Source organism: Corylus avellana, chromosome ca6, assembly GCF_901000735.1.
Source record: "Corylus avellana chromosome ca6, CavTom2PMs-1.0".
Lineage (NCBI taxonomy): Eukaryota > Viridiplantae > Streptophyta > Magnoliopsida > Fagales > Betulaceae > Corylus > Corylus avellana.
The window spans coordinates 8,109,164-8,122,031 of NC_081546.1; the positions used below are offsets into that span (position 1 = coordinate 8,109,164).

A 12,868-nucleotide genomic window follows, 5' to 3' on the forward strand; every position below is an offset into this window, starting at 1 on the left:
TATAGTAAAATTTACTTACCACCCTTCCGTGTTTGAGTACTGTAGTCTGTTTGCCGCACTGTGAGGTTTTATTCATGTATCACTGGGAGTCAAACTGACTGAATACTGTGGAAGGAATCAAATGCCATCGACTCTAGTAGTAATGATCAAGCAGCGCATTGGAAGATACTTGTCTTTTTTGTTGTCTTTATATATAATGTCATTACTTGTGCTTTTGCGAATAATGTTTAGCTTCCCTTTAGACTAATTGTAGAGCTAAATAAATTTTTTTGTTTTTGTTTTCCTTTTGCTCCCCCTATCCCTTCTCTTATTTTCCTTTATCAGCGTGATTGTAGCAAGTATATTTTTTTGTTGTCTTTATAATAAATTAATACCATTACTTATGCATTTGAGAATAATGTTTAGAATTATTTTTTTTGTTAAGTTATTCTGGATCTGCATGACTAGGGACTGGTATTGGTTCGGTAGAGCTATTTTTGGTTCGGTTAACCAAAATTGTCGGTTAAATCTATTAATTCACTGATTACATTTTGATAAGGATTTATTTCAAAAGTTTTACTTAAGCGGATATTTCGTTTAAAATTTGTTCGGTTCTTTTTTAATTTGGCCAAAAATTGATTGTTTTGAGGGCTTAAATTGTTTTTTTTTTTTTTTTTTTTGGCTAAAATAGCTTATTGAACCAAACAAATTTTAAATGGATCCATTAATTAACACAATAATAGTCTACCATACATATGTTCTACTAATAAATTGGTTCTAGAATCCATCAACTAATATGTTCTATTAAAAAAACCTAGCTAATGCATTCGTAATCATCATTATACTAAAACAATATTTATTATTGGTTAATTTGGTTAACCGACAAAAAAATATTTATACCGATAAATTGAACCGAACCGACAATATAAAAATCTTTAATTGTTTAACGACCAACTTCTGTCGATAAGCGGTTAATGTCGGTTTGGTTGCAGTCGATAGGCAGTAAACGGTTAATCTGCCAACCCCTAAACGTGGCTGTAGAGACGATATAGTGTGTAGACACGTTAGATTGAACGAGTATTGGTGAAACATTACGGCACAGAAAATGGAAACAAAAAACAAGAAAATCCGGTTAAACTTCAACTATTTTTAAAGAAAACCAGTTTGTATTGAGAATGAGAGAACTGGACGCCTGGTCATTAATCCAAGCCCAAAGACAAACTCTCAGGCTTAGGAAAAAAAAAAAAAAAAAAAAAAATCCTTCTAAGGGCACATGGTTTAACTGAAATCAAACGGGTCCCTTGGCTTTAGGAAGTGTTGTAGATAGTATTTGTGGACATTTGAAAAATACAATTGGCCTTTCAATTCATGTTAAATCCAATAATTTAAAGGTGTGTCATGTTTTTTTCTTTTTTTAATCAAAAGGGTAGGCCGGAGAGATTAATTGTGGCTATCTTACCTGTGCGTGACCATAGTAGCACCTACCTGATGGGAGCCGCACAAGATGAGCCTAAATGGTGAGAACCGCAAGCTCTCCTTCAAGTCCGACTGAGCTATAGCCTGACCCAGCCCTACCAGTTCATCAATGGGAACCAAGATGACTAATACTAATTAAGCATATGTAAGGATTCTCCATTGCGGAGATTCACACCAAAGCCCTAATACATGCCTAACCACTTTGAAAATTTTTTAGGGCTGTTGAACCACCACTCTTGATAGTTGGTGTGTCATGTTAAGCCTATGGTCAATTAAAGGGTAGTCAAATCATTCTCGTAGGCATTGGGGTGCGGCCGCCCTCAAATGGCCGAATGGGGGTTGGCCAAAACCACCCCTGATACTCAATTAAATTATCGGACGGAAGAATTAACTACGTTTATGAGGTGTCTATTAGTACCTATATGCGATACTTTTTAAAATCTTTCACTCATCTCCATATAGTGAATGTGTACTAAAAAATAATTAATTGAAGAGTAATGCTATATAAATAGGATTTTTATTCTCTGAAAATAATCAAATTTAATAGTAATTTTAAAATCATGCCTTTAAAAATAAAAATCTTATGCAACAGGTGTCAACTGCCAAGTGGCTGACCTTGTCACAGCAGAGTTTCGGTCTATCGGCACAAAACCGGAAAAAGCAAAAACACACGACTCGGTTTCAAACCAGGTCCGACTCGTCCTTTCCTTCGCGCCATAAAGAACCCTAAGCCGAACCCATGTCGATACCTCGGCCGAGTCCGACTCAGGAAGAGTGGGCCCAACACTCTGGTGAGCCATATTTATCTTCCTACGCTTCGAACTTCTTTCAACTATTATCTAACAACCAAAGTTTATGAAGGATTGTTCTTTGCCCATTCCCATGAGTGGGAATATCTCAAATTCAAGGTCATTTTAGGTGACCAGAATGGCCTGCTTATGAATTTTCTGATATGGGTCTTCTACGACAACAAATAAACTGATCCATTGCATGAGGGATAATGGTTCCTACAGTACATTGATGCTTTTTATGTTTACTTTCACAAGTTAAAAGAATTTTCGTCGTTGCATTTACTTGGGATCATGATTCATTACATGCCAATTGTTGCTTAGCATTAGTTCCACCCTGTTTGTGTTTCTGGGTTTTTGATGCTGTGGCTAATAGCTCTGCCTTTCAAGTTCTACTCTGCCCATTTGGGGTGAAGAGGCTTAAGAATTTGCTATATATATATATATATATTTTATTGCAGAAACAAGTATATGTGATAATACATCTAATTGGCACTTAATTTGGCATGCAAAATGCATATTCTTTTTCTTTGTTATATTGTCTGCATGTTATTCTAGTAATTCAATTTGAATCACACCCATGTCTTCTCCTTTCGATCTCTCTACAGTGACTCATCCGTGGAGAGTTATTATAAAAAACAGCCACGGTGAAAAGCTTGTGGGAATATTACATGATACAGGTTCAAAGGAGCTTGTTGTATTGTGCCATGGATTGCAATCCTCGAAGGTTATTTTTCCTGATAAGCAGATGTATCCATCGAGTGTTTGTTCCATTTTTTTGGTATGGATTAATCTGATTGATTAGATGATCGTTAATCTCTAGGAACGTATTCCAATGGTGAACCTTGCTGCTGCGCTAGAAAAAGAAGGAATCAGTGCCTTCCGCTTTGACTTTGCTGGCAACGGGTAAGCTGGTTGCACTAAAAGGAATAGCAAAAGGGCTGTTTGGTTAACAGTATAGAGTGAACATAAAACATATGATTGGAGGTTCTGTATTTGTGTGCCACTTTCTCTTTTCTGTTGTCCAGGGATGAATCTTTGAAATATTTTAGTGGCCTGTCTCGAGTGATTAGGCATTCACTATAGTACAAAACCTCAGCTAAGTTTTTTTGGCTGATTGGACTCAGATGTACTTGCATAACACGTATCATTGTTTCAGCTTTTATTTGACATGAATCTTACCTAATTCTACAGTGTGCTCGAACCATCCTGTTTTCTCTGAAAGTTGTCTTTTCCTGTGCTCTCAATTTTCTGAGATAGCCAAAGTAAATATTCTTTTTGCATCTGTGTATTTTGCCTTGAAAAAAATTGTGTGAATTACTTTATTGAGATTGAAATTAAAAAAGTTTGTTTCACAGCTGAGGTGTTGCAGTCTTTGAAGGGCTCTTTTTGCCTCCTTAGCATTTTTGTTAATTTTTCTTTACCTGGATTCTGCTCCTAATATGTGGGTGTGGTTATGAGTGTAAGGAAGGATGGCTTCTAATGGCCAGAAACAATTATGCTGGCCCCTTTTAAATGCCTTCAATTAAAAAGCAGGCTGTAACTTCAGACTAATGAATCAATCGGCTGCAAAATTTAAATATAGAACAATTCTTTCTTGGAATTGCCTTTAGATACTCTAAGTATTAAAATTTCGGAAAATGGGAATACTAAAATGATTTTATGATGTTACGGATTTTTCAGGGAAAGTGAAGGTTCCTTCCAGTATGGTAACTACCATAGAGAAACTGATGATTTACGTGCAGTAATTCAACACTTCCATTGGGAGAAACGTTTAATAACTGCAATCGTTGGTCACAGTAAAGGTGTGTTAATAATTCATCTCCAATCTATAGGATCCTACTTATAACTGCTGAGTGGAATTTTGCAATCCATATTAAAAGGCAGGTGAAAATTTTAAACAGAGTTCAGTATAGTAGAGTCCAGCTGTCATCTCACTCCAACCCAATCTTATTACATGTTTAGGTGCTGTCAAGATACTTGTAGATTTTTTTCCCTGGTGAAAGATTATGGTTTAACACTGCTAATGGTTCAACTATTTTTCTTTCTTTTTGTATGCATATAAAATCTTCCCTTAGTTATCGGGATGCAAGGGTTTTTTGGTTACTACCATATGTTACTACTGAAAATTCTTAAGTTTGAAGCTTTAGTTTCTTCTTGAGCGATGATAGCCCCTTCCAAGGAAATCACTTTTCATGCCATATTGATTTAGATGCAATGCATTTTAAAGGGTTTGTCTAGAGAACAAATTTTGTTGATCAGCAAAGAAAACAATAGTAGTTTCTTCTCTCTGGTGCCTCATTGATTTTTGATAGTTTAGAAGATCCATATAATCAAAGTTTGGATTTGTCTAATATATGCTTGAAAGAGGTCTTGCAGGGGGCAATGTAGCACTCTTGTATGCTTCGATGTTTAATGACGTTTCAAAGGTTGTCAACATTTCTGGCCGATTTAATCTGGAGAGAGGCATTGAAGGTCGCTTGGGTAAAGATTTTTTACAAAGAATCAAGCAAAATGGATTTATTGATGTTAAGAATAAAAGAGGTAAAGCAATCGAATGTGATTGATTAGTCTAATGTTATATCATTTACATAGTTTTGTGTTTGTCATTTGATAACATGTTCTGTTTATCTGCATTTTTTTAACATTGCGTGAAAGCTTTTGTTATTACCTTGGTTTTCAAAATTGAATGCTGATAGTTATTACCTTGGTTTTCAAAATTGAATGCTGATACAAAATTTGTAAGCACATATTCTTGGTAATAACACTCACGCTTCAGCAGCTCTTTGGTATTTAACTATTTATCTAGTACCTGGATTATATTTCATTTAGATTGACAGTTACCTGGTTGACTGTTTCTTATTCACAGGGAAGTTTGAGTATTGTGTGACAGAAGAAAGTTTGAGGGACCGTCTAAGTACTGATACTCATGCAGCCTGCCTTTTGATTCATCAAGACTGCAGGTCAGTGATTTTTTTTCTTTCCCTTGTTGGTCAGACAGGTCAACTATTGCTTTAATGGATTGCATCTGCAATGTTTGTGGTACTGCATAATCATCTCCCTCAAGTTTCAACAATAAATGTCAAACAAAGGACCACTTTGTAAGGCTAAATACCTATAATGTGCCTGGTCTTTTTTCAATTTATGTTGGTCTGTTTGGGGGGGAAAACAACCAGCTTTTACTTAAAGCTACTAGCATACAACCAAGTGGCAAGTCAGTACTTGACTCGAGCCCAGGGATTTACTTAATGTGCTCTCTTCCAACATATGTTATTACAGTCGAATGTATGTATGTGTGTTTTGCTCTTGAATGACTCCCAAGATGAATCTCATGTGTTTCATTGTGTTCGAGTATAATTACTTCTAGATTTTCTCCTTCCACCACTTTTTAATGGAAAATGCTACATATCTCAACAAGATTCTTTTACTCCCCGATATGGCTGTTGATATGTCATGTACACATGGATAATAAATTGCTCTTGGTACACGATGTGCAACAGTCACGCTCATGCCCACCCATGTGGTACATAAGGCACACTTTTAGGCGGATTTGTGAAGAGAATAGGCGGTGGTCCATGTGTCCCTCCATATTATGGAGTAAAAATATTATGTAGGAAGTAATATTTGTAAAGGTATTGAAATATATGATCTTTCACTTTGCCATCTTGTGGGGTATGTAAAATATCATTCTAACGGCGAGGCATTTAGTTATGTTTGCACTCAAATTGATTAAATGTTGCTTCCGCATACATATTATACCGTCACCATTATCTAGAACCCTTTCCGATGCTATTTATTTACAGGGTGTTGACTGTGCATGGATCCATGGATAAAGTTGTACCAGTTGATGATGCTATGGAGTTTGCCAAGTTCATATCTAATCATAAGCTACATATTATAGAAGGAGCTGATCATGAATACACTAAACATCAAGATGAGTTGGCTTCAGTTGTACTCAATTTTGTTCGAGACAGAGATACGTCTGAGCAGTTGCCGTTACAGACAAGAATTAGATCAATTCATTCACGATTGTGATAGATTTCCATTTGTATCATCAGATAAAAACTAGAGAACCACATGAGAAATTTGTTGTTGGAATACAGTGGGCCAGTGCTTCGATGTTAACAAGAGTTATTCTACCTTGTCCTGACCTCAAGTTCATCACTACAGGCAATGCTCAACGCACAGACAAAGCTTAAGGCTTTTGCTGCCTGGTCATTTTGCAATTTCACCCATTTGCAAGTTAATGAATTGGGTATTCATATTGTGTTATAAGCATGATCCGTATCCCTTGTTTAGAGCCCGATGATACAACATTTATTGCATGCGTGTGGCTTAATCTATTTGAACTTTAGGCGTGAAAAGCACAAAAGTGAGTTGCCATTAGCAAGATTAAATGAATGAAACAATAAATTGAACACTTTGGAATATATCTATGTTTACTTCCTTCACAGATATTCACTTTATTATCATAATTGTAGCATATAATTAGCACATAATACTGGGTTCTGTATTTAGTCAAACACCTCCGAACAGATACCTAGAACTCACAACTCTGGAGACATGATTTCTACCGACACAACTCATTAACCACTTCCTAGATTGCAACTAAGCAATCACGGGCTATATTTATGTCAAAAGTTCATTAAGGTGCCAAAAAGAAAAAAGACAATAAAGAGGCTAATACATCATTGTTTGTCCAAGTTTATGGATGAAACATTCTCTATCTAGTATCAACAGCCCCAAGTTTATCGTCAACTGGATTATGCCGTAATGGTCCTTGGCTTGACCCCCATTTTTCTCCAAGAAACACTGGGCATTATCTGTTTGGTGTCGACACGATCCTTGAACTTAATAGCAAAGTTGAGCAACGAATCCAGAAGAGAGTCAGAAAGAAGGTGTGGTTCAAGTCCCAACTCAATAAGTTTAGTGTGCTTTGCGTTGTAGTAATGTTCCTCTGCCTCTACTCTTGGGTTTGGCACAGAAATGCTTTCAACATTCAGTCCAAGCTTCTCTCCCGCTTTCTTCACGAGGGCGGCGAGTTCATTGACAGAAAACTGCTCAGTGAACTGATTGAAGACCCGAAACTCACCGGACTGTGCGGGGTTTGCAATGGCAAGCTCTACACACTGCACTGTGTCTCTTATGTCAAGGTATCCCCTGGTCTGAAGATATTAAACAAAACAAAAAAGCACAAAAAACCCGGTAAGGCACATTTATAAACATGAGTAGCATGAATAACAAGAAAATTGCTGCAGTTGATGGTACGTTCCTAACTTTAGCATGTTTTACCGCATCATAATAAACAGCAAATATTAACTTATCCTCTTCCTATTTACCCAAATTCCATGCAAAAGCTTTCCATAGAAATAACTATGCAGAAAATGATCAATTATTACATCGTACATTAACCTTCTTTCAAAGAAATTTCTGAAGACTTGATTAAAGAAGATTAACAATGAAGAGCTTTTCTTGTAAAATAAAAAAACAAGGAACTGAAAATTGTCCTACAGCCATAAGAAATCACTCTTCCTCATAATTGCTTCTAAACATTCATTCTTATCTTATAGTAATGCAGCAATGCCATCGTTTTATTGAGGAGAATATTCTTACCTGGCCCCCTTTGCCGTACACAGTAAGTGGATGACCAACAGCAGCCTGAACACAAAACCGATTCAGTGCAGTTCCAAACACACCATCATAATCCAGCCTGTTACAGAGCTCCTCATGCATCTCAGTTTCATCTGTTTTCACCCCATAAACCACTCCTTGATTTAGATCAGTGGCTCTAATCCCCCATGCCTTGCAAGTGAAGGCTATATTATTTGAATCATGAACCTTGCTCAGATGATAGAACGAGCTAGCTTGCTTGGGATAAGGCAGTGTATCTGTTCTTCCATTATGAGTTATTGTAATGTAACCCTCCTCAATATCGATATTTGGAGTCCCATATTCTCCCATGGTCCCAAGCTTCACCAAATGACACTGCTCTCTGAATTCTTTTATGGCAAAGAGCACATTGAGCGTTCCAATCACATTGTTGTTCTGTGTAAAAACAGCTCTTGACCGATCAATCATGGAGTAAGGGGCAGATCGCTGTTCCCCAAAATGGACAACAGCATCAGGCTCAAACGACTTGAAGGTCTCTGATAGGAACTCAAAGTCACAAATGTCGCCAATGTGGAGTTCAATAGTTTTTCCGGTGAGAGATTTCCAACAGCGGAGGCGGTTGTGGATTGAGGCGATTGGAGTTAAGGACTCAATGCCAAGCTGGTGGTCGAAAAGACGACGTACAAGGCTGTCAACTATGGCAACCTCATAACCTTTGTTGGATAGGTGGAGGGCAGTGGCCCAACCGCAGTAGCCATCTCCACCAATGACCATGACCCGCTGTGGCTTGGATGGTTCATTGAAGGTCTGATGGGAGCCAGAGCTGGGTTGAGCAGGAGCTTCCTTGCTTATAGGAAGTGTGGTTGCATGGACAGTAAAAAAATTTTGTGGCTTCTCTCCATCTGATACAAGCCTTCCAAATGGAGATTTGGTAGCTTGCAAAGTAAAAGAGGTAGGAAATGCTCTTGAGCCTTGGTTCAATGGAATATAATAAGGTTTGCAGCCAGAGGAGACATTTATTGTGCATGAAGTTGAAAGCAAATGTGCCATCTCAACGATTGCTTCCCCTAACCAATATGCACAAAAATCTGTAATGGAATTATGAAGATGGTCAAGCTACAGATTTTCAATGTCCTGCCAACTTTACTTGAGATGAAAAAGAGAGTGCAGCTTCCACCAAGTATTAGTGAAGCTGCAAAGTGGAATAAATTGCTCAAGTGTCTTTTAGTTTTCATCGGATCAACAATTAGTTTAATGTTTTACTTTCGCTTTGATAATTTCTTTTTTATTTTACTTTAAATGTATTTTTTTGTGATCATGAAATTAATTGCTTGGTAAAGTTTCTCTTCCTATAATTTAAAACAAAATTTCATAGAGCACATCAAAATCATTAAAAAAAAAAAGCAAATTTTTACTACCAATATCTTCTTGGTAAGGGAAATTTTGGTTATGCCACTAACTATATAGTTCTTATTAGTTGCTGTGGAGGAATGATACCCACATGTACTACAACTCAACTGCCAGAGCACAAACATGTGAATATGTCATGTGCTCTGTTTCTGGAAAATAAAACAGGGGAAGAGGGAAGAAAATAAGCTTGCTCAGTCGAGGGAGACAAAAAGCTGTCTTACGAGTATCATCTAAGTGTACCCAGATTCAAAGATATCAAAATCTCAAGTCCAACTTAGAAAAATATTGTGGCCCCACAAAGTTCATCTAAATCTAATTCACCACTAGGATAGGGTATTTATCCTTAACTGTTTCCCTATTTAGAGCTCCATAATCCACACATCTCCCATCCTTAATTGCTCTGGAAGTTTAGTTTCAGGTGATACCAGATTTAAAACCATATGCTAGGTACATTAAAAGTTATCACGCAAAAAACGGGGATAGGTCAGTAAGTCGGTTAACGGCGAGTCCTTCAGGTGGAATTGACCATTTATGACTCATCAAACCTCATAATCACTTGATTCTTGATTCATTAGAAAGATAGGGCAGAGAGCTAAAATTCTATGTATATCTCATACGAAAAATTGTCATTGATCGATCGCAGTGACAGTTCAAGGTTTCGACTCAATTACTGGGAATTCTGAAAATCCAACAAATTGATCATTACTTTGAGTAGTGATTACAAATAGGTCCAATGGAGTTTGTAGCTCAAATCGGACCCCATAGAAATTTCTATGTGTGCTCTGTTGATCCTAGAAAATTCAGGTCAGTAGCCATTCATAGGTGGTACGGCAGAGAGTTAGCTGCACTGTCCATAAATAGATTAAGTGAGATAGGTCACAAAGGCTCGATAATGTGATGAAATAATGTTGTTATTTTATTCAGGCTTTTCGGCAGAAACTTTTTCAGACATTCAACGTAATTTCAAGGTGGTTAAGAGACTGAGGTAAGCTAAGTGAATATTCGTTAACCTAGTACTTTTCTCAAAAATGCCGAAATAGTTTTTTTTTTTTTTTTAATAATAAGATCACGTTTTTCTTAAGTACTAATTCGAGGAGAATTTATTGCATGTTCTCAATTACAGAAACTATATTTTGTGCATAAAAATGTGTAATCCAAGCACATTTTGAGAACTATGTTATCAAAGGAAATGTTTACATGCATTGAAATGATACATTGCCACATGTTTTCCTAGATTACATATGATTATATAAAATAAGTGTTCAAATGAAATGATATGATCAACATGTGATGTGATATGTTCCTATGAACGAAAATATGATATGACAACATTAAAACCCATAACAGAATACCCACATTCCTAAAAAACCTGCGGTTTATATCTTCCCACATTGCAAATGTAGAGATAACCAATAAGATTTGTAGAAGGCAGCCGTCGAACTAACAAAAAACCAAAGAGACAAACACGAAAACTAAAAATTGATCAAATAATGGCTCGTAACATTTATGGGTCTTAAAAATTACGCTGTTCGGAACATCATAACAAGCAAGTAAACACACCCACAAAGACACCAAGACATAAATTTTCAAATACCCAATTCATTTCTAAGCTCTTTGAAGATCTTTTCGCTCTCCTCAGAGCCCAGCGCAGCAAACGTAGATTAAGATTCAAGAAAAGCATATACAACAGTAAAAATAGCAAGAACTCGTTGAAAGAGGATTGTTACCTTGATGGGATTTCTGGGAGTTCCGTAAAGTTCGTGCAAATCGGTGAAATGGGTGTGAGTGGAGTGAGTATCAGATAGGAAGAAAGGAGGCTTTCCCCAAATAGTGGGGTTTTTGGTTTTCTAGTCTGCTATTCTTGAGGACGAATTCGAGGAGGCATATTGAATATTCGTTTTATCTGAAGGAGATAATGATCGTGTGTGCAAATGATACGGGATCAAGTTCCCCTACAGTTTGAGGAGAAATCTTGCGGTGAATTTTGGTTGATCTAGACCGTGTAAAATTGAAATAGTAGTGCAGAACATGCCACGTACGCACAAACTTAAGAATCATAGAAACGGCACCGTTTTCTAAGTTCGATATACTCCGTTTCGTCCTCTCTCGATTGTCTGTAGAAAACTCACGGATTTCACAAAGAAAGAGTAATATTATTTCACAATGTACAAATTATTTCATAATGTGGATGGGTCAATCCTAATCAATTCTTGAATGAATTATTATTATTTTTTTAAAAAAAAATAAATAAATAAAAAGAGTTTACATTTTTCATTAAACTGTCGTCCAATTGTCAATGTTCCACTAAATTATAAGTTATGTCAATATCCCACAATAACAAAAATAACTTTAATTCAAAAAATTCAGAAAAACAAAAAACACTAAAAATAAAATGCTAGAACGGCGGTGGCTGAGCCACCACTCAACTAAGATGGGAGTGCCACTCCCTGTCGGCCTGGTAGTGAATGGCGAATTGATAAAGAGTTACAAGAAATGATCTTTCTAATTTTTTATCTGAATGGAAAAGAGAATGCGAAAGACTCTCATTGCTTAATCAATAAAAGGTACAATACCAAGCGTACACAAGCCCAAGGAAAGTAAATCTTCATGCCCGTGGGTTCACATGTAATCCAACATTTCGGGAATTAAGATCATTTTTAGTTAGTCATATTTGAGATATATTTTTGTTCCCTCAAAAAGTGAAATAACAAAAATATTCATCAAATATAAATAACTGGATACGAGGATCCAGTTCACATGAACTGGAGATGATCCAATTTCACGCCTCGGAGTTCTCCACAAAGAATATTTTAGCCAAGTCATTAATGTAAGTCTCATGCATTGGTTGACATACATTAACATCCTCCAAATCACAATCAACTATAAAAACAACATATGTTTTATAGGTGGAAAAGATACCGGCATAAGCACATGACTTATTGAATAAAAATACACATGGTGAACATGATATCAAAGGTGAACTCAATTGTTTTAAAAAAAGGTTAATAAATCATAGGCAGAAATATAAAGTTTCTTTGTTTAATGACAAGAATATCATGACAATGCATTATAGATATAGTACATGATATTTAAAGTAGACATGTTATAGTTTAATTCCATATGGGATCTATTCAAGCCCTTACCCCATTCTTGGTAGTCTCGAGAGACATGTAGTACAACACCGATGCCCCAATGAAGCACGCATATTGTCATTGTTAGTGGGGCCGACCGTATTTAAACTCCGTGTGATCCATGCCACTAACTATGTCGTCTTGTGACCACCACTTGCAAATGGTTGCATCAGTCACCTATAAAATCATTAAAATCAAGGCCAAACAATCAAACATAAATCTCTACACAATAGGGTTAACTCATATATGATAAGCTCATGGTCATCATCAGTACATGAAGTACCATATCATACAACGTAGTTAATCATTATCTTTTACTTGTATACATTTACAAAACTCATATGTTACATCATTACATTATTCATCACTCGTTTTCACAAAAATATTGTTCGAATCATTTTAAAATGTGTTTAATGTAAGTTGTTTACATGCACATTTAATACATAAGGTAATCATTTTACAAATGAATTAAAA

General features: G+C 36.3%; 2 protein-coding genes across 4 annotated transcripts; one reads left to right on the plus strand and one right to left on the minus strand.

Moving 5' to 3' along the window:
- The first annotated feature begins 2,144 nt into the window (after positions 1-2,144).
- Positions 2,145-6,673, plus strand: LOC132183786 (uncharacterized). 3 transcript variants are annotated; one of them, XM_059597204.1, is made up of 7 exons: positions 2,145-2,246; positions 2,852-2,970; positions 3,067-3,149; positions 3,927-4,048; positions 4,623-4,787; positions 5,113-5,206; positions 6,047-6,673. In XM_059597204.1, exons 1-7 carry the CDS (start codon positions 2,195-2,197, stop codon positions 6,276-6,278), a joined length of 867 nt encoding a protein of 288 aa, XP_059453187.1. In that variant the 5' UTR covers positions 2,145-2,194; the 3' UTR covers positions 6,279-6,673. The 3 variants fall into 3 exon arrangements, with proteins under 3 accessions (XP_059453187.1, XP_059453189.1, XP_059453188.1); XM_059597206.1 differs by having other exon boundaries at positions 6,145-6,228; XM_059597205.1 differs by lacking the exon at positions 3,927-4,048 and having other exon boundaries at positions 4,612-4,787.
- LOC132183785 (UDP-sulfoquinovose synthase, chloroplastic) lies at positions 6,657-11,157 on the minus strand. The gene is made up of 3 exons (XM_059597203.1): positions 10,991-11,157; positions 7,857-8,941; positions 6,657-7,408 (listed from the first exon to the last, which is right to left on the minus strand). The coding sequence occupies exons 2-3, from the start codon at positions 8,901-8,903 to the stop codon at positions 7,007-7,009; spliced, it is 1,449 nt and encodes a 482-aa protein (XP_059453186.1). The 5' UTR covers positions 8,904-8,941; positions 10,991-11,157; the 3' UTR covers positions 6,657-7,006.
- Positions 11,158-12,868: the final 1,711 nt, after the last annotated feature.